Source organism: Myotis yumanensis, unplaced genomic scaffold, assembly GCF_028538775.1.
Source record: "Myotis yumanensis isolate MYYU_CA2020_CCGP unplaced genomic scaffold, mMyoYum1.0.hap1 SCAF_1, whole genome shotgun sequence".
Lineage (NCBI taxonomy): Eukaryota > Metazoa > Chordata > Mammalia > Chiroptera > Vespertilionidae > Myotis > Myotis yumanensis.
In genome coordinates this window covers 69,353,932-69,375,479 of record NW_027223752.1, presented here as the reverse complement: position 1 = coordinate 69,375,479, position 21,548 = coordinate 69,353,932, and the positions used below count along the sequence as shown (strand labels likewise).

Below are 21,548 nucleotides of genomic sequence, written 5' to 3'. Positions count from 1 at the left end.
AAAAGAAAGGCGGCCAGGCGAAACCCCTTCCTCGCTGAAGCTTCTAGAACCAGAGCACTAACGAAGGCGTGGCCCAGGCACAGCCCGCCCCCTCCTCTCCCGGCGGATGTTGTGGGCGTTACCGGAAGTCGCGGGGCGGGGAGGGGTCTGTGCGGCGGCGCGGTGTGGTCGATATGGCGACCGAGGGGGATGTGGAGCTGGAGTTGGAGACCGAGACCAGCGGCCCGGAGCGGCCCCCGGAGAAGCCACGGAAGCATGACAGTGGTGCGGCGGACCTGGAGAGAGTGACCGACTATGCGGAGGAGAAGGAGATCCAGAGTTCCAACCTGGAGACGGTGAGGCGGCCGGGCGCGTGTCGGTCGGGCTGAGAGCGGAGGGGGCTCCGAGGGGGTAACTGGAAGCCCCGCTCCAGGACCGGGTCACGATCCCGATGGCGGGAGGAGGCAAGAGGGAAACCGAACCATCACTGGGACCCGCGGCTTGCGAAAAGGAGCTTGCTGGAGATTGGGTTTAAAGTGGGCTTCCGGAGCTCAGGATTGAATTAAATAGGCCTCCTGATACACTCGTCATCGAGAATATACACCTGCCTCGCTTGTTAATGGCTTTCTATATTAGGGTTTGTGGGTAGCAGAGCAGTAACTAGATTTGTCTTTCCCGTAGGCCATGTCCGTGATTGGAGACAGACGTTCCCGGGAGCAGAAAGCCAAACAAGAGCGGTAAGTCTTCGGTACGCAGCCAGCCCTAGAGCCCCTCCTTCCCCAGCAGAAAGAAAAACCACGAGTAAGCCTTGCACCGTTCAACTCTCACCAATTCCCTCAGATACAAGGTTTACAACTTTACTCTTTTGTAACTTTTGTAACGTTACTCTTTTGTTGGTAGATGTAAGGCCTCCTGGCAACACCTACTGCCTGCCCTAAAGTCTCCTGGGGGAGGGGGATAATGTTATGTTGAGAGGGTGGAAGTCTTTGCATTTTCACTCAGCTGTTTATCAAGAGTCATTTATTTGTAAGGTACAACAGGGGATGTCCTTCCTGGGAGTTTATGGTGGAGATAGAGAATGAGGACTAATCCACATGAATATTTGTAGGGAGAAGGAACTGGCAAAAGTCACCATCAAGAAGGAAGATCTGGAGCTGATAGTGAGTAGTGATGTCTAGTTTGGGCTGTTTCTTTTTTTTTAAAAAAATATATTTTATTGATTTTTTACAGAGAGGAAGGGAGAGGGATAGAGAGTTAGAAACATCAATGAGAGAGAAACATCGATCAGCTGCCTCCTGCACACTCCCTACTGGGGATGTGCCCGCAACCAAGGTACATGCCCTTGACCAGAATCGAACCTGGGACCCTTGAGTCCGAAGGCTGACGCTCTATACACTGAGCCAAACTGGTTAGGGCTGGGCTGTTTCTTGAAACAAGTAGAGTTAGTATGTTTTGGTGGCACATTAATGCCAGAGAGGTAACATCATTGATCCTTTTCCTGCAGATGACAGAGATGGAGATCTCAAGAGCAGCCGCAGAGCGGAGCTTGAGGGAACACATGGGCAACGTGGTAGAGGCTCTTATTGCCCTAACCAACTGATTTGTGCTTTCTCAGACCTATCCACTGGATTAACTTATTGCAATAAAGATGCCTCCTTTTTTGTGCAGTTTTATCATTTTGGATCGAATGCAATGTATATTGTATTTTACTGTGGGAAATTTACATGCTGGAGTATAACTGAATTTAAGTGATTTCCGCCCCTCCCCTCCCCCCAGCCCTTAATGAATCTGCGTGAAGGATCATTGTAGAAGAGTCTCATGTTCACATGTAAATGCTAGATGGCAGGACAGCTCATTCATCAGACGAGCTCTTATTTTTTATTGATTTTAGAGAGAGAAGGGAGGGGGAGAGCATCGATTGATTGCTTCCTGTACGAACCCACAACCAGGATATGTGCCCTGAATGGGAACTGAACCCAAGACCTTTGGGAGGACACTTCAACCAACTGCAGCTATAAACACATTCCCAAAAGAATTTCAAGCTCATTCTCATTTTGGCTGTAGGATAATTCTAAGATTGTATTCCCCTCTGGCACACAGTGGGGAATACAGTGACTTACATTCATCTTTTTTTTAAAAAAAATACATTTTTATTGATTTCAGAGAGGAAGGGAGATGGAGACATAGAAACATCAATGGGAGAAAATCACTGATAAGCTGCTTCCTGCACACCTCCTACTGGGGGGTCTAGCCTGCAACCCCGGGCATGTGCCCTGACTAGGAATTGAACTAGGGACCTTCTGTGATGGGAATGACACCCAACCAACTGAACCACTCTGGCCAGGGCTGCATTTGTATTTTTTTCCTAGGCCTTTTTAAGGATTTATGAGGGATTTCCCAGAGGGACATTTAAAGTATGTGAACAAACCTTGGCTGCCTTATTTTTTCATGCAATTGAGAAGTAGCCTTCCTGCTGGTTAAATGTCATTTCTGATAATTCCTAGAACAACTCATGCTCTGCCATGTATGTGGGAGTTATGTAGGAAGAGTTAAGTGGAAAATCATGAATTTAACTCTAGCACAATGTCACTACACTGAAACTCAGCACTGTGGCCTCCTTGATATATGAGTTGGGCAAAGAAAAGATACTGGTAGGGACTTGGAAGTCCCCATTTTATAGGTCAACTTTTGTTATATATACAGATACAATTAAGAAGGCAAGGACAACCATCTATGTATATTACTTGCTCAGAATAAACTGGGTGCCACTAAGAATATGCCTGTCTGTAGAGTCTGAGTTTGTTTCTGAGATCAAAGTGTGAAACATCGTTTGCCTGACAATTCTGACTTTATTTTAGTTAACAGGTGATACTTAATGGCCTGCACATTATTTTCCAGTATGAAGCTCAAAAAGTCTCATATGATTCTTTTATTGACATATACATAAATGGATTTAAAAAGTACATTCACCTAGAAAAATTGACTTGAGCCAAAAATGTAAATCAGGTTTCAATGAGCTCAGATTTCCTGTAAGGTAGAAGTAATGCACTGTCCATTTACATGTCTATATTTCTGACCCAAGCTAAGGGGCTGGGGAAAAACTTGGAACAGTCCCAAGTAAATTTGGGAAGCCAGAGCAATGATGAAAACGAAGATTTCTCAGAAATAATTTTAAGTGGGGATAATCCTACCTGGATAGTGCTTTTATGTGGGTTTCTCAGCAGGAGTCCAAACCGCACAAAGCACCTTCCAAAACTGGGTTACCCAGTGTCACAAGTATGGCAGTAGGTCCAATAGGCTGGATACGTAGCCCATGTAAATAATAGTGAAAGCAAAGGACCAGACACTGAGACTTGCCCTTGTGTCCCACAGCTGGAAGAATAAGTAGTTGATCTTTAAGTAGTTTTCCGCTTTTTGGCAGATGGCCGTTCAAATACATCTCGTACCCCAGCGGCCTTTTGTTTAAAGAACTTTGTGTTCTGGGCACTCTCTTGGCCCCATGCTGAATCAAAGGAGGTGGTGTCCTGGTCCACAAGGTGGGTATATTTGGTACGACCAGAGCGCCCAAAGTTCTTGACCTGAGGGAAGGATAGGTGATGAGTTATACTACCAAACATTATGTCCCAGCCCTCAGTATTACTTTTCTCTCATGTTAAGGTGCCCCATACCTGCATGACTTTGGGAAGAATTGTTTTGTTGAAATGATCCTCCAGGGTGGGTGCGCTGAAATCTCTCTTGTATACTTCTTCATCCTCATCCTGTAGAAAAGAGTCTTATCAATCTTGTGGTTTTATTTCCCATACATTCAAACCACAAATTTATTAAACTATGATGAGGGGCACAAAGAAAGCAGGGGGATAAAACCTTTTCTTCAAGAGCTTACAATATGACACTCCTTTTTCCCCTCATGTTGTCTTTTTTTCTTCCTAAGTGTAGCCATTTCCTGAAGGTTGGTTATATTCTCTCTGCACTCAACTATATTCATTCACTCATATGTCTAACTCTGTTACAAGCCTTTCAAATCTCTGATTCTGAATTTTTTTTTTGTAGATACAAAATAATTAGCCATTTACATGCAATAAACATTAATATTTCAAGAAAAACAATTTTAAATATATTACAAAAACTGTACTAACAGTATAATATCACAAAAGTTGTAGGAAATATTAAAAATCTGCAAATACCAGGATTCCACTATATTCTAAAATATTTTTTTCCCCTCTGGCTCTATTTTTGTTCATCAGTTTATTGATTCTGAATTTTCTACTTCCCATTAGTTTGAATATTCTGTTGGGATTTCAAACTCTCTAAAGTGAAAATTATTTCCCCAACCTTTCTAATTCAGCTTCTTCCTGATTTAACTTTTTCTGTAAATAGGACCAACATTCTCTCAATTACCTAGATTCAAAATTTAAATCTGTTGTGCATGCCCTGGCCGGCTTGGCTCAGTGGACAGAACGTCAGCCTTCGGACTGAAGGGTCCCAGGTTCAATTCCGGCCAAGGGCACATGCCTGGGTTGCGGGCTCGTTCCCCAGTGGGGGGTGTGCGGGAGGCAGCTGATCAATGGTTCTCTCATCATTGATGTTTATATTTCTCCTCCCTTCCTCTCTGAAGTCAATAAAGAAATATATTAAAAAAAAAAATAAATCTGTTGTGCAGATTCAATCAGTTGCCACTTACAAATTCTCATCCCCTGCGTTATAGTTTTTCCTTGCAGTCAATCTTACACACTGCCAGTGGATTAATGTTTCTAAAACACAACTCTCTCATATCTTGGCCTTGCTTAAAAACTTTAAAATTTTTTATTTTATTAAACAACAACTCTGTGTAGTAGTTAAGGCCAAATACTATACAGCCTTAATCGACCTCTCCTTGCCACTTTCCTTTTCCTTTACACTGCCTCTACTCCTGGTCCCTTCACCTGGAATGTCTTCCTACTACCAAATATCAGGAAGTCTATACATTAAATGTCACCTCCTTTATATTATCCTTTTCAGTCTTCTACAAGATTCAACATCTCCCTTTTCAGAAGTCTCACAGTACTTTTCATTTTCCTTATGTTATATATTTGCCCTACCTCCATTTTTAGAGTATTAAACAGTGCCCTTTATGCAGTAAAAGCTCAAAAGGTTATCTACTTAACTATAGTAATAAAAGCACAATATGCTAATTAGACTGGACATCCTTCCAGACGACCTTCCTGGACGAAGCTGGGGCTACTAGGGAAGACCGGGTCCCGGGTGCCAGAGGGAAGCCAGTGCCAACAGCCAGGGGAAGGCCTACTCTTGCATGAATTTCGTGCATTGGGCCTCTAGTATAAAATAACTATAGAGAATAGTTTCAAATCAACATGTTAGTAAGACTATAATGTTAGGATATAGATCATAAACATATGGTAAAGGAATTAAAATAGTAGCATCTTGGTTAAGGAAAGCTTCATGGAAGAGCTGAGTCCTTTAACTAAACACCCTTTTGGAGTATTCTTTTCCCTTCAGCTAGAGAAAGACCCTGTTTAAAGTAGGACAATTAAACAGTTTTTGTGAGATTTACTTTTCTCTTGTTCGAGCCCGAGTTCCTCATTTAAACTCAGAAGCCATTTCAACTCCACTCTCCTTATCTAGATGAGAAGACTTAACATTTGAGAATGTGCATCAAAAGACTTTCATATAAACTTTATGTATCTTAGCCAGCCAGCAATACACTTCTCTAAGAGGCTTGGATGTTCAAGTTGCTGAAATGCTTAAGCAATGATAACTTCATGACTTTGAAGCAGTATAAGGAGTGATTCATAATCTCTACCAACTTCAATTTAGAAAAACTACATAACTAAACATTTCCTGCTGAGCAAACAGACACACTGATTTTGGAGAGGAGTAAGGAACCCTACACAAGTTTTTTTTTAAAAATAATTTTACCAGTATCTGCAGTAACAGGCAGGAATTTAGCTGCAGTGGTGATATTTAGGGTCTGACATACATTTAAAAAAGCTAGTCTAAGTTTTTGATACAAACTCCTCACACACAAGGAAATAATTTAACAAACGACATGCTACTGGAATAATAAATGTAATCAACGCTTCCATTTCCTTTCTGGCTATCTTTGTATTAAGAAATTATCTCTAGCCTGGCTGGTGTGGTACAATGGTTAAGTGCTCACCCAGGAACCAAGAGGTCGCTGGTTTAATTCCTGGTCAGGGCATATGCCTGGCTTGCAGGCTTGGTCCCCAGTGGGGAGCATGCAGGGGGCAGGTGATCAATGATGTTCCTCTCATATTTCTCTCTATCCCTCTCCCTCTCTCTAAAAATAATTTTAAAAAATTATCTCTAATGCTAATCCAAATAATTTGGAATAAATCGCGTAATATAGGATTTACAGGTTGATATTTTGATCTTGGAAAGATGATGGCATTACACATAATGGTTAGATAATTAACCACTTTTTTTGTTAGTTAGACTTAGTAACTTTCTGTCAGCTCAGAATGAAGTGAATTAAACTTTTGCCATGCAAATATGAGTTCATGTGAAGCTATTTACAGAACCTATTTTATGCATAACCAAAATGCAAAAGTCAGTTATGAATAATATCTAAGTGATTTTGGTGCATAAATAGTCTAGCATCTATATAGATTACTCTCTCTATTTCAGTTCCTCAATTCTAACATATCATTTCCTCCTCCTGGGAGTTGGGGCTAAAAGAAAGAACAGTTGCTGCAACTTTTAAAATCCTTTTGCCAATACTTTTCTCTATTGGGTTCATATTCTTCAGAGGCAAAAAAACAAATGAGAAAGCTGACCACTGGCAAGTAGAAGTAACATTCCGGAACCAGTTTATTCTTGAGGGGAAAATAGATTTCAAAGCTTCTGAGTTATTTCTAGTGCCCAACTTTCCCTTTTCCCTTCTTACCATGAAGAATGCACCCCGGTGATAATACTTCTGTAAGAACTTGTATTTGCCCTTAACAGCTTTGTTGGTAATAACTTTGCCATTTGCACGAAGCTCAGCTCGCCTCTCTTCCTCAGTCAGGTTTCGCATGCGTTCAATTTCTGCTTTCTCCTTCTCAAGCCTGTCCAGGGAACAATATTATTTATTAGTATCATTCCAGCTTCAGAAAGACCTAATTATCAGAGTATAAAATCGCATTATTCACCTTTTTTTTTTTTTTTTGTTAATCCTCACCTGAGGATATTTTTCTGCACTGATTTTCAGAGAGAGTGAAAGTGGAAGGAAAGAGAAAGAGAGAAAACATCGATGTGATAGAGACACAATGACTGGGTGCTTCCCCCATGGAATCGAAACCACGACCCTTTGGTGCGTGGGCCAACGCTCTAACCAGGCACTGGCCAGGGCATTCAACTTCTTAAAAATTTTTTGTTATTCCTCACCCAAGGATATTTTTCCATTAATATTTAGAGAGAGTATAGGGAGGGTAAGAGACACAGAGAGAGACAGAGAAACATCGATGTAAGAGAGACACATCAATTGGTTGCCTCCCATACACACCCAGACTAGGACTGGGGATCGAGCCTGCAACTGAGGTATGTGCCCTTGACCTCGAACCCGGGACACTTTAATCTGCAGGCCCTACTCTCTAGGGCCATTCAGCTTTTTTTTTAAAAAATATATTTCATTGATTTTTTACAGAGAGGAAGGGAGAGAGATAGAGAGTCAGAAACATCAATGAGAGAGAAACATCGATCAACTGCCTCCTGCACATCTCCCACTGGGGATGTGCCCACAACTCAGGTACATGCCCTTGACCGGAATCAAACCTGGGACCTTCCAGTCCGCAGGCCGATGCTCTGTCCACTGAGCCAAACCGGTTTCGGCCCATTCAGCTTTTTAAAAAGTTGATTTGAGAGCGGAAGGGAGGGAAAGAGAGAAACATCAGTTGCCTTCCATACACGCCCTGACTGGGATTGAACCCGAAATCTGGGTATGTGCCCTGACTGGGAATTGAATGCAAAACCCTTTGGTGCATGGGATGACACCTTGACCAACTGAGCCACACCAGCCAGCGCTATTCACCTTTTAAAATTCTAGTCATTGCCTGTTAGGAATCAAGAGTAGGGGTTCAGCCCTAGCTGGCTTGGCTCAGTGGATACAGCGTCAGCCTGCGGACTGAGGGGTCCCAGGTTCGATTCCAGCCAAGGGCATGTGCCTGGGTTGCGGGCTCCATCCCCAGTGGGGGGTGTGCAGGAGGCAGCCGATCAATGATTCTCTCTCATTGATGTTTCTATCTCTCTCTCCTCCCTTCCTCTCTGAAATCAATAAAGAAATATATTTAAAAAAAAAAAAAAGAGTAGGGGTTCAATAAATACAAAGGTCAGGTGGTCTTCATTATGCTTGCAAGATCAGATATTATAAAGTACCAAATGTTGATTCTAGCCTTTTTTTGTGGTTTAGACATACTGTTATTGCTTGACTTTACATTACTAATTCCCCTTCCCTAAAAAGCCTCTTAGCTTAAAAAAAAAAAAAATCAGAATTTAAAATAACTGTGTAACACAATATATGCTTACATGTCACAAACTAAGGATTACCATCATTAATTAGATTGTAGTGACTTTTGGGGGTGGGGAGAGTCACAGATCCCCTTTCTCCAAAAAAATGCAAATATACACAAAATTTTGCATACAATTTTAAAGGGTACCTGGACTCCATGAAGCCCAAGATAAAAACCTTAGAAACTGCAGGCCAAGGGTAGAATCTTCTGTTGATGGTTTCCCACTGTAACCTGGGATTGCTCTTTCATTCCTAGTAATTTTCAGGTATGGGTATGCAGCCCAGAAATGATTCTGCTCTAACATAGTGAGTGTAGTAGATTACCTAAATGCCAATAATTTCTTCCCCTCACAGTATGCATGCCCCTTTGCAGAAATGATATGTGAGTCTCAAAAGATCTTGCCAACTTCCACCTTTGTTCTCTTGAAATACTGTTGCAAGACTGTTATGTAAGGAAGCCAGTCTAGTCTATTGAAGAAGGAGAAGTGAGGCATCCTAGCTGATAGTCCAGACATGTGAGTGAAGCCATTCTGGGCTTTCTAGCCCAGTTAGTCCTTTAGCTGGATGCAACTACATAAGAGAGCCCAGATGAAACCAGCAGAAGTACTGTTTGGCCAACCCTCAAAATTGTGAGAAATAACAGATTGCTTTGAGTTACTTAACTTTGGATTGGGCTGTTATGCAACAATAGATAACTGATAACAGTGAATAACTTTTGTGCATCTACTAGGAAAGTAAAGGGAGTATTAGCTGGCATTCTATCATGGAGAAACACTGACAAAAATATTTCTCTTCCTTGCTTTTATTGTAACAGCCACATTCCAATGATGGAAACTTACCCAGTTGCAGGGACCTTAAAGAAAGCTAGAATGGAACCCCAAGTAGGTATTGAGCCTCAGAACCATTCTAGGAACCTGTGTCACTAGCAGTATTAAATTCTAGGATCATTACTCACGCTTCTCGATCTTCTCTGTCCCTCTTGATTCTCTTTAGTTCCCGAACTTTCCATGCCTCATATTCCTCCTCATCATTTTCATCGTCAGTATTCAGTGCATCCAGTGCAGCCAGGGATCGCTTGTTTTCCTCCAGCTCTTTCTTGGTCTCCTCTTCTACAATCTGGATAGGGAGAAAAATTCAACTGTCAGTCTTCCTTATTCTTCTCAGACAAACCTAAGTACAATACTTCTTGCACTCAATCCTCACAGCCACTCCCAGTACCTTGAGTGTATACTTGCGCCTCTCCTCAGCCATGCGTTTAGCCTCCTGCTCCAGCTCCTTCTGTTTCAATGCTTCAGCCTCACGTTCTTGAACTGTTACTCGGTCCTTCCTGTGGTACAGAGGTCCTGTTAATTTCCCAAAGCTCTTAGAGTGAAGCTCTGTTCTTCTAAATCAAGTCCTGTCCAAATCAGACAAAGCCAAACAATTTCTGGCTCTATTTTTTGCAAAGAGCAAAAAATGGGAGTCATGCCAAGTTTTCAGAGCATCAAAATTCCATTCATCTTTGAGAACTGTCTGAATAGCAAAGAACCTGCTAGACTGTAAGTAGTAGGATTTCTAGCCATTAGGAAAGGAATAGGGATTTGCTCTTTAAGCTTAATTTTATGCTTAAAGTAATATAAGCTCTTGGGCAGATATGTACCCAAGAGAGTACATAGAGCACATATCTGAGAAGGAGATGTGAAAACAAACTCATACTCCGCTAACACCAAGATATTCCTCAGCAAATACCACACAGAGCTAGGGTACTGGACAGAAGGCTTTCACTTAGTGCTTACATTTCAGAAGAGCATCAGATAGGAAAAAGGCTTCTATCCTCAGACCTGGAGAGTAGAAGCTGTAGATTCAGGACTGGTTTGTGAGATACTTACTTTCGAATGAAGACCGGCTTAAGGCGAGGCTCCATCTCATCTTCACTGTCTGTGTACTCTTCATACTCGGACTCTGATTCTGACTCCTCCCCAGAACGTCCCTCATCTTCCACTTCCATGACTTCCATCTCTTCATTTTTTCTCTCCTGTGCTCTTTGACGCATCATGCCACGGCGCCGCTCTATTTCCTATCAAGTCATATGTCCAAGTCAGTAAGTCAAATGGCCTGTGCTCTTTTTTTTAAAAAAAAATATTTTTATTGATTTCAGAAAGGGAGAGGAAGAGAGATAGAAACATCAATGATGAGAATCATTGACTGGCTGCCTCCTGCACACCCCCAACTGGGGGTCAAGCCCGCAACCCAGGCATGTGTGGTTGACTGGAATTGAACCTGGGACCCTTTAGTCTGCAGGCCAACGCTCTATCCGCTGAGCGAAACCAGGTAGGGCATGGCCAGTGCTCTTAAATGGCTTTCTATTTTCCCCTCATCAAGCTCAACAAATTTTGATCTGAGTAAATGCAACTTATCACTACAGTATTTTTAATCCTATCCCCAACAGAGAATCCTGGATCAGAGTTCTGCCAAAAGCAGCAATCTTGTGCCTTCAGGGCCTCAACAAAGGAGCACAGGCCCCAACTCTTTCTTGTACCCAGAAAGAACTTCCCATTTTACTTTACTATACCTCATCATCAATTTCTTCCTCTTCTTCCTCACTGCTATCTTCTCGTTCCATGCGCCAAGCATCTTCTACTTCTGAGTCACTTTCTCCTACCACTTCAGGTTCCACTATTTTTCGATGTCGAGCCAATCTGAAAAACAGTATCTCCAAGTGTGACAGCAATGCTATAAGAACATAGGGGCTCAACCACTTTTCTTTAGTCGCAGAGTACTTGGACATTGTTTGCTTTTATTAATACTGAAGTCTTGAGATGGGCAAACTGAAGTTTAAAGAAACTAAAGTGTCAGAGCAAAGAGTCAAGTTGGACCTAAAAATTAAATGTATGAGGCATTCTGGGGCACTGCAACAAACTTATATAGGTACACTGGTATATATATATATATATATATATATATATATATATATATATATATATACACACACACACACACACACACACACACACATATATAATCCCCTTTTTTCTCCCATTGATCCCTATAGCCAGCCCCAACCCCCACCCCTACCACCCTATTGTTTGTTGGAATATATTTTAAAGCTCAAGGTAGTTCACAGTTTCAAAATTAAATCTAATTGTTTCCTTTCAATGACATCTTTGTGAAAATAGGATTTTGGTCACTACTGTGACAAAAAGCAAGTACCACATGAAAATCAATATGGAGCAGGAAATGAGAGTGACAGTGCCAAGCTGATTCCAAGGTTTGAGAGGTTGCCAGTCCAAGGAGCATAAATCCTACCAGTAAGTAACTGTGGTTCTGTAAACTGAAGTAAAAATGTTTTTTCTTTTATATGTATTATATTTTTCAAATGGGTAAGTTGTTAGGACATAAGTATACATTAAATTTCTGGATCTAAATACTTAATAAAATAAACAGAACTACTTGGGCGTAGGGGTTCTGTGAAAAAACTCCTGAGGCAATATGAGCTGTGAAAGCTCAGGACCTCTGACCTACTCTGTAAGGTAATGTCTCAGTCAACACACACATACAAAATCCCTGTTGGGAGGCTCTCTTTCCTACATGAGACCATTCATTAGATCATTTTTCTTTTCTTTTTTTTTTTCAGATCATTTTTCTTACTTCAATGTTATTTCCTCTCATTAGCCTTTAGAATAAGTGGTTAAATCAATGTCTCAACATTTTTATAAAACATCTTTGTGTTAAAAAAGATGTTTGTTTTTTTTTAACACAAAAGGATGTGTTTTTTCTCACCTCAATAAACCAACTATGTCCTAACCGGTTTGGCTCAGTGGACAGAGCAGGGGTGGGCAAACTTTTTGACTCAAGGGCCACAATGGGTTCTTAAACTGGACCGGAGGGCCGGAACAAAAGCATGGATGGAGTGTTTGTGTGAACTAATATAAATTCAAAGTAAACATCATTACATAAAAGGGTACGGTCTTTTTTTTTTTTTTAGTTTTATTCATTTCAAACGGGCCAGATCCGGCCCGCGGGCCGTAGTTTGCCCATGGCTGGGATAGAGTATCGGCCTGTGGACTGAAGGGTCCCAGGTTCGATTCCGGTCAAGGGCATGTACCTTGGTTGCGGGCACATCCCCAGTTGGGGGTGTGCAGGAGGCAGCCAGTCAATGTTTCTCTCTCATTGATGTTTCTAACTTTCTATCCCTCTCCCTTCCAATCTGTAAAAAATAAAACAAAAAACCCAACCAATGTTCTGTGTTTTATTTTATTTTTTTAAAATATATTTTATTGATTTTTTACAGAGAGGAAGGGAGAGGGATAGAGAGTTAGAAACATCGATGAGAGAGAAACATTGACTGGCTGCCTCCTGCACACCCCCAACTGGGGATGTGCCCGCAACCAAGGTACATGCCCTTGACCGGAATCGAACCCGGGACCCTTGAGTCCGAAGGCCGATGCTCTATCCACTGAGCCAAACCGGTTAGGGCTGTTCTGTGTTTTCTATTTCCTTAATGCAGCGGTTCTCAACCTGTGGGTCGTGACCCCTTTGGGGATCGAACAACCCTTTCACAGGGGTCGCCTAAGACCACCGGAAAACACATATATAATTAAATACTGTTTTTGTGATTAATCACTATGCTTTAATTTTTTTTTTTTTATATATTTTATTGATTTTTTACAGAGAAGAAGGGAGAGAGATAGAGAGTTAGAAACATCGATGAGAGAGAAACATCGATCAGCTGCCTCCTGCACATCTCCTACTGGGGATGTGCCCGCAACCAAGGTACATGCCCTTGACCGGAATCGAACCTGGGACCTTTCAGTCCGCAGGCCGACGCTCTATCCACTGAGCCAAACCGGTTTTGGCACTATGCTTTAATTATGTTCAGTTTGTAACAATGAAAATATATCCTGCATATCAGATATTTACAATTCATAACAGTAGCAAAATTACAGTTATGAAGTAGCAACGAAAATAATTTTATGGTTGGGGATCACCACAACATGAGGAACTGTATTTTAGGGTCACGGCATTAGGAAGGTTGAGAACCACTGCCTTAATGAGTTAATTTGGGCCTTTGGAACAGAGGTAACCTGCTGTTTACTGGCTGCCACTCAATGGTTGTATTTCTTTGATCATGTTATTTTCCTAAACCCTTTGTGCCTCAGTTTCCTCACTTGTAAAATGGGTATAATAATAAGGTAATTGTGTGGATTATAAGAATTAGTAAATGTAATGTACTTGGAACAGTTTCTGGTACTTGGAACAGTTCCTGGCACATAGTAAGTACTATTCAAGTATAAGCTATAATTACTGTTGTTCTTATTAACTTGTTGGGGTTCAGGTCCAGTGAAACATAACCCTAGTTGTTACCTCTCTTCCACATCTTCACTAATACGGTTCTGCAAACGCCGTAGTCGGGGGTCGCTAGATGAATCCTCCTCCTGTTCCTCAGGCTCTGCTTCTTGTTCTTTGGCTTTCTTAATGAACTGAAATTCTTCATCCTCCTCATCTGAGGACTCCATAGGGGCATAGTCTGGCCTCTTTCCCGACACATAACGTTTCACCTTCACTTTCTCCATCGAAATCTCACCTGGGTGAGAAAAAGAACTTATGTTTCAGTAGCCTCTCTCCCAATGTCCTTCAACCATTGGCCTTTGCAGGTAGAGCCCCTATGTTACTTGTAAGTAAGAGTTTAGGAAGGAGAAGAAGAGAGCCACTACCCAACCATCTATTCATCTACTGGTTTTTCCCTGCAAAAGCCAAGTCATGGGAGGCCTTCTTGTGATTACTAACACTAATGATGCCAGGCCTAGCTTGGGTACAATGAAGTAGAGGAAGGTGAGCAGTGAAACAATTGACGAAAGTCCCTCCAAGCTGGCAGACTATGGCCATCACAAATGGATACTATTCCACCTCAACTATACCTTTATATAATTATTCGTAACAGTGCCCAACACACAATAAAGGTGGTTTAAGTGGGAACATAAAATGCTGCTCATTTTTTTAGTTCTGCTGGAATTTTCCATGACAGCATTCATAATATATCCCCACATAACTAAATTTTCTAATGTTATCTATTTCTACCTTCTTTTCACTTATAAGCTACTAAGCCTGCAGATTATCTCTTTTACCAATATTAACAATTCTAGTAAACAGAAAGAGAGTGAAAACTAACCAACATAGTTTATAAGATGAAAATAATCTTGGCAGCCAAACTGGACAGTTCAAAAAGGATTCATTTATGATCATAGATACTAAAATACTAAATAATATAATAGCAAATGTATTCCAGCAATTTTTGTAAAAAGCAACAAAACAAAACTCTAAGCCTTCGTGACCTAAAAGGATTCAGCCTAGGACTACAAGGATGACTTAACCTTAGAAAATTAATAGGGGAAAAGTACTGTACAATTTAAAGTTTATATATTTAATTTTAATATATAATTTACTATTACTTTTTGATAATCCTCATCTGAGGATATTTTTTCCATTACTCTTCAGAGATAGTGAAAGGAAGGGAGGGAAGGGTGGGGATAAAGATAAATAGAGAGAGAGAGAGAGAGAAACATTGATGAGAGAGAAACACATCCACTGGTTGCCTCCCTGGGGTTGGGGAATGAACACACAACCCAGATACCTGCCTTTGACTGGGACTCAAACCGGAGACCCTTTGGTGCATGGCTGATGCTCTAACCACTAAGCACACTGGCCAGGGCTAAAGTTTATATATTTAGAGTCATGATCTTAACAATAGATACAGCAAACATTATACTTAATAAAATAATAAAACACTGAAGCATTCTTTTAAAAAACAGTGGGCATTCCTATGTTGTCAATATCACTCCTTCTAGACTGGTTGGCATGGCTCAGTATTGAGCACTGATCTAGGACCACCAGGAGGTCACAGTTCAATTCCCTGTCAGGGTACATGCCCGGGTTGTGGGCTCGATCTCCAGTGTAGGGTGTGCAGGAGGCAGCTGATCAATGATTCTCTCTCATCACTGATATTTCTATCTCTCTTTCTCCCTCTCCCTTCCATTCTGAAATAAAAAATATATATTTAAAAAATTAAGAAAAAAAACACCCTTTCCATTTAATGTTTTATTATGACCTTAATCAGGGCAATAAGAAAAAGAGATAAAAGGTAAGGATTGAAAAGAAAGAACTCTAAAATTTGCAGATTATATGATCATCTACATAGAAAAAAACAAGACAATCAACAAACTAAAATATAATTCAGGAAGAATGCTGGATAAAAATAAGTGTACCTATACATTAACTATATGTAATTAGAAAAGACAGTTTAAAAATAGCATTTATGCCCTGGCTGGGTGGAGTAGTTTGTTGGAACGTCATCCTGTACACCAAAAGGTCGGGGGTTTGATCCCTCTTCTGGGCCTGTACAGGAGGCAACTGATCAATGTGTCTCACACTGACCTCTCCCCCCATCTCTCAAATCAATTAAAAAAATCTCCTTGGGTGAGGATTAAAAAAAATAATTAAGTACCATTTATGATCTGGCTGGGTAGGCTCAGTTGGTTAGAGCATTGTCCTGATATACTAAGGTTGTAGGTCCAAGCTCCGGTCAGGGCACGTACAAGAATCAACATGAATGTATAAGTAAGTGGAACAACAAATCGATGTTTTTCTCCCTCTCTCAAATCAATAAAAAACAGTACCATTTATAATAGCAACAAAGCTATAAAATTGTAATGCAATTCCATTAAAAGTTGTTCCCCAGGCAGATTCTAAAATTATGTGCAATAGGAGTCAAGACAATTCTGAAGAACAAAGTGAGGCCAAAGACCTTAACAGATGCCTCACCAAGAAGATGGCAAATAAGCATATAAAAAGATGCTCCACATTATATCATCAGAGAAATACAAATTAAAACATTAGATACCATTATACACTTATTAGAATGGCCAAAATCCAGAGCTCTGACAACGTTAACTAACTGGCAAGGATGTGAAACAACAGGAACTCTCACTCATTGCTGGTGGGAATGCAAAATGCTACTTTGGAAGATAGTTTGGTAGTTTCTTATAAAACTAGGCATACACTTACCAAAATCCAGCAATTGCATTCCTTGGTATTTACTCGAGTTGAAAATTATGTCCACACAAAAACCTACACACTGACATTTATTGCAACTTTGTTCAAAAGGGCTAAAACTTGGAAGCAACCCAGATGGCCTTTCCTAGGTGAAAGGATAAACTATGGTACATCCAGACAATGGAATATTATTTAGCACTTTAAAAGAGCTATCAAACAATGAAAAGACATGGAAGAAACTTAAATCCATATTACTAAGTGGAAAAAGCCAATCTGAAAAGGTTACCTATATATATTAAAGGCTAATATGCAAAGTGTCCCCTCAGGAGTTCAACCAGAGACCGGGAGTTCGATTGCTCGCTATGACGTGCGCTGACCGCCAGCGGGGTGGCGCAGAATGAAGGCAGGCCCTGGCCAACAGCCAGAAGGCCCCGATTGGCCCTGATTGCCAGCCAGGCCTAGGGACCCTACCCGTGCATGAATTTCGTGCACCGGCCCTCTAGTATAGATTCCAATATGTAACATTCTGGAAAAGGCAAAATTATGAAGACTGTAAAAAGATCAGGGGTTGAGTGTGGAGGAGGGATGAACAGGCAGAACACAGAGGATTTTTTTGGGCAGTGAAAATACTGTGTATAACACCACAGCAATGGCTATGTCATTATACGTTTGTCCAAACCCACTGCATGTACAACACCAAGAGTGAATCTTTTTTTAAAAAAAATATTTTTATTGATTTCAGAAAGGAAGAGATAGAAACATCAATGATGAGAGAGAATCGCTGATTGGCTGCCTCCTGCACACCCCCTAATGGGGATCGAGCCCGCAACCCGGGCATGTGCCCTTGACCGGAATCAAACCTGGGACTTTTCAGTCCTGCAGGCTGACGCTCTATCCACTGAGTCAAACCAGATAGGGCAAGAGTGAATCTTAATGTAAATTATGGACTTTGGGTGACTATGACATATCAGTGTAAGTTCATCAATTGTAACAAATGTATTATTCTGGTGAGAGAGGCTATGCATGTGTTGGGGAAGGCGGTATAAGGAAAACTCTGTATCTTTCCCTCAATTTTGCTGTGAACATAAAATTGCTCTAAAAAAATAAAGTCTTAACTAAAAATGGAAGAATAGCCTAGCTGGCATGGCTCAGTAGTTGAGCATCGACCTATGAACCAAGAGGTCACAGTATAATTCCTGGTCAGGGCATATGCCATCCCCAGTAGGGAGTGTGCAGGGGGCAGCCAATCAATGATTCTCTCTCATCATTGATGTTTCTATCTCTCTCTCCCTCTTCCTTCCTCTCTGAAATCAATAAAAAAATTTTTTAAAAAAGAAAGTAAGGTGGGGGTGGGAAAGGTTTTTATATAGATTGCAAGGCACATTTAAATTTGTAGTAATTAAAACAATATGTCAGCCTCGCTGGCGTGGCTCGATGGTTGAACATCGACCTATGAACCAGGAGGTCAGGGTTTGATTCCCGGTCAGGGCACATGCACAGGTCACAGGCTCGATCCCCAGTGTGGGGCCTGCAGGAGGCAGCTGATCAATGATTCTCTCTCATCATTGATGTTTCTATCTCTCTCTCCCTCTCTCTTATCAGTAAGAAATATATTTAAAACAAAAATCACACCAAAAAAATATGTCATTGACTCAGGAGGTACATAGAGACCAATGGAACAGAGAAGAGGGTAGAGAAACTTATATGAGAACTTGGTATATTATAGATGTGACATTAAAAAGCAATGGAACCCTGGCCCGTGTGGCTCAGTTGGTTGGAGTGTTGTCCTCTGCATTGAAGGGTAATGAGTTCAATTCCCAGTCAGGGCACATATCTGGGTTTTGGATTCAGTCCCTGGTTGATGTTTCTCTCTCACATTGATATCTCTCTCTCTCTCCCTCTCCCTCCCTCCCCCCTGCCCCCCCCCCCCCAAAAAAAATCAATGAAAGCATATCTTCAGGTGAGAATTTAAAAACAACAACATTGGATTGGGTAGTCACACAATGGACTAGTAGGGACTACTGGCTGTCAGATAAACAGTAAAATTAGATCTCTGACACCCACACACAAAATATTCCGGATGGATTAAAGATCTAAGTGTGAAAAACCTATCTTAAATATATACATCCCTATTGGACTGTAGGCTCCTTAACTTAGAGTCTGTATTGGAAAATTGTGTATTCAATTCTATTTAGACTATGTAAACACTAAGGTGACAGAAAATCTGGCCCTAACCGGTTTGGCTCGGTGGATAGAATGTCAGCCTGTGGACTCAAGGGTCGCAGGTTCGATTCCAGTCAAGGGCATGTACCTTGGTTGCGGGCACATCCCCAGTGGGGAGTGTGCAGGAGGCAGCTGATCGATGTTTCTCTCTCATCGATGTTTCTAACTCTCTATCCCTCTTCCTTCCTCTCTGTAAAAAATCAATAAAATATATTAAAAAAAAAAAAAGAAAAAGAAAATCTGCCCAGCCAGGGTGGCTCAGCAGTTGAGCATCGACCCATGAACCAAGAGGTCACCAGCTGATTCCCAGTCAGGGCACATGCCCGGGTTAAAGGCTCGATCCCCAGAAGGGGTGTGCAGGAGGCAGCTGATCGATGTTTCTCTCTCATTGCTATTTCTCTCTCTCTATCTCTCCTGTCCCCTCTCTCTAAAACCAATAAAAACTTATTAAGAAAAAAGATGATTGAAAATCTTTGTAATTTTAATATCTATGATCTCAGGGTAGGAAAGGATTTCTTAATATACAAAACAGAACAAACCATAAAAGAAAAAATTGATAAATCTGATAATACTAAAATTAAAAACACCTGTGTAACAGAAGACTAAAGTTAAAAGACAAGCCAAAAACCAAAACAAAACATGGGGAAATACTATTTGAGAAGTATAAAAACAAACCAAGTAGAAAATGAGTAAATGACAGAAATAGGTAATTCATAGAAGAAAAAAATCTAGAGCTGAAAAATGTATGAACAAGATGTCTATTCCCACTAGTAATCAGGGAAATGCAAATTAAATAAGATATTTCACACATTAGATTGAGCAAAAATTTAAAACTCTGATAAAATCAAATGTGTGGGGATGAACTCCTCATGCTCTTAACCCACTGTGGAGAACAGAACAAGTGGTAATAGGCAGTTAAGTTGATGATGAACTTGTAGGAGTCCACCCTAGAGAATTCTTACACAGGTGCACCACAGAGATATGTTTAAGAGTGACAACAGCAGCACTGTTTGTAATAGGAGAAAAAAACAACACAACGGTCTCTCAGTAGGACACGAACTGGTGTAAGTATACAATGGAAGTCATAAACGGTTAAAAATGAACGGATTAGATCTATATGTATCCAAAAGATACTTCTCAAAAGCCATGTTTAATTTAAAAAAAAAGGCAAGTTACACACAGATAGGCAGTGTATATTTAATAAATACAAAATAACTCTTTTCTAAATTCCTTATTGAAAAAATTCTCTTTATTCTGACTCCCCAAATAGATAACATGTTCCTTCTGCCATCTGCACTCATTAGAATCCTACCCATCCTTTAATGGCCAAATGAAATGCCATTTTCTTTGATTACCCCAATCTGAAGAAATGATTCCTTCTCTGCTCTCACAGGGCTAGGATACCTATGTGACAGGTATTACAGGTCTGAAAGACCTTTTTTTTTTTTTTTTGAATGTCCCAAATCTACTAGACTATGAGTTCCTTAAGGTTAGGGGCACTATCTTACACAAATTTGTATTCATTTTTAATTTTTATTGATTGGTTGATTTTATTCAAAATTTTTAAAAAGTTTATTGATTTGAGAGAGAGAGAGAGAGGAGGGGGAGAAAGAGCTGGGGAGAGAGACAGAGAAAATCAGAGAGAGAGAGACAGAGACAGAGCTAGACATCGCTTTGTTGTTCCACTTACATGTACCCTGACCGGGATCGAACCCGCAACCATGGCGCATCCAACCAACTGAGCTACCCAGCCAGGGGTACAACTTTGTATTCAATTTAATAAATACAGTTATTGCGTTGGTGTAAAGTTTAAAAAGTTTAATAAGACATGGTTCCTGCCTCAAGGAGATGCCGAATTCATGATGCAGGAGTGGGAAACAGACACATAAATAATCATGATGAGTTATAAAAGCACTGTAGAGTGTTATGGATAGCGAAAGAGGGAGGATATCCCGCATAACGCCTTGAAAACAGCAGGCATGCACTTTGTATTAACCTAAGAAATTGGTGGAGACCAAGGAAAGAGGGGTGCTTGTCGCAATTAAGGGCAGTCGACGTAGAGAAACAAGAAGATGGTACGCGTTTGATGGGGGAAAGTCGGAGAAATAGGGGGGCAGGTCTTCAGGGTGTGCGGGGTGTGGAGGGCGCCGGGGAAGGAAGGGGCAGATCCGATGGGGACGGCCCAGCACAGTACCTTTCTCATTGCGGACCGGGACGGCCCCGGCCGTGGACTGAATGGGCGGCTGCTTCATGAGTGCGCTGGGGACCGACATGTTCATGGCAGCGGCAGGACTCCGGGCACTTCCCTGATTCCAAGTAGTAAACAGCTACCAACGGCAAAACAGAAAAATCCTCTCCAACTACAGGCCCTGGACGTTGCAGCGCGACTGAAGGAAACACCACTTAAGGCGGGGCTAGAAAAACCGGAAGTACGCGACCAGAGGATTGTGGGATTGTGGAGGACGCCTGCGCCTGCGGCTGGAACCGGGGCCTGTTACTGCGCATGTGCACAGTCAGCCTGTAGTCCTCAGTCTCCCAGTATTTGGATGTGACTTATCGCAGGAAATTGTTCCGATGGAGGTTTGCTGTTCCCTGGCGGCGAGGAAGATGAGAATGAAAGGTTTCGTTTGTTACCTGGGTTTGACGCGGAGGAAAATGGGATAGTGACGAATGAGAAACTTGGGAGACAGTGAAGGGCAGTTTGTCCGGACTGTTGGGAGTTCAGAATTAGCGTTTAATTGGGACAGAAATCCTGCTAAATAGCATCTGATGCCTGAAATCTGAGCACTCTACTTCTAGGTTTTCCAGTTCAAGT

General features: G+C 41.3%; 2 protein-coding genes across 3 annotated transcripts; one reads left to right on the top strand and one right to left on the bottom strand.

Moving 5' to 3' along the window:
* Window positions 1-109: 109 nt before the first annotated feature.
* On the top strand, window positions 110-1,667 carry HYPK (huntingtin interacting protein K). Of its 2 annotated transcripts, XM_070423651.1 has the most exons (4): window positions 135-335; window positions 661-716; window positions 1,088-1,139; window positions 1,484-1,667. In XM_070423651.1, exons 1-4 carry the CDS (start codon window positions 174-176, stop codon window positions 1,577-1,579), a joined length of 366 nt encoding a protein of 121 aa, XP_070279752.1. In that variant the 5' UTR covers window positions 135-173; the 3' UTR covers window positions 1,580-1,667. The 2 variants fall into 2 exon arrangements, with proteins under 2 accessions (XP_070279762.1, XP_070279752.1); XM_070423661.1 differs by lacking the exons at window positions 661-716; window positions 1,484-1,667 and having other exon boundaries at window positions 110-335; window positions 1,088-1,147.
* Window positions 1,668-2,808: 1,141 nt separating this feature from the next.
* On the bottom strand, window positions 2,809-21,148 carry MFAP1 (microfibril associated protein 1). Its single transcript, XM_070423637.1, has 9 exons — window positions 20,928-21,148; window positions 13,826-14,045; window positions 11,034-11,160; window positions 10,351-10,538; window positions 9,701-9,809; window positions 9,438-9,598; window positions 6,884-7,043; window positions 3,648-3,737; window positions 2,809-3,557 (listed from the first exon to the last, which is right to left on the bottom strand). Exons 1-9 carry the CDS (start codon window positions 21,010-21,012, stop codon window positions 3,375-3,377), a joined length of 1,323 nt encoding a protein of 440 aa, XP_070279738.1. The 5' UTR covers window positions 21,013-21,148; the 3' UTR covers window positions 2,809-3,374.
* Window positions 21,149-21,548: the final 400 nt, after the last annotated feature.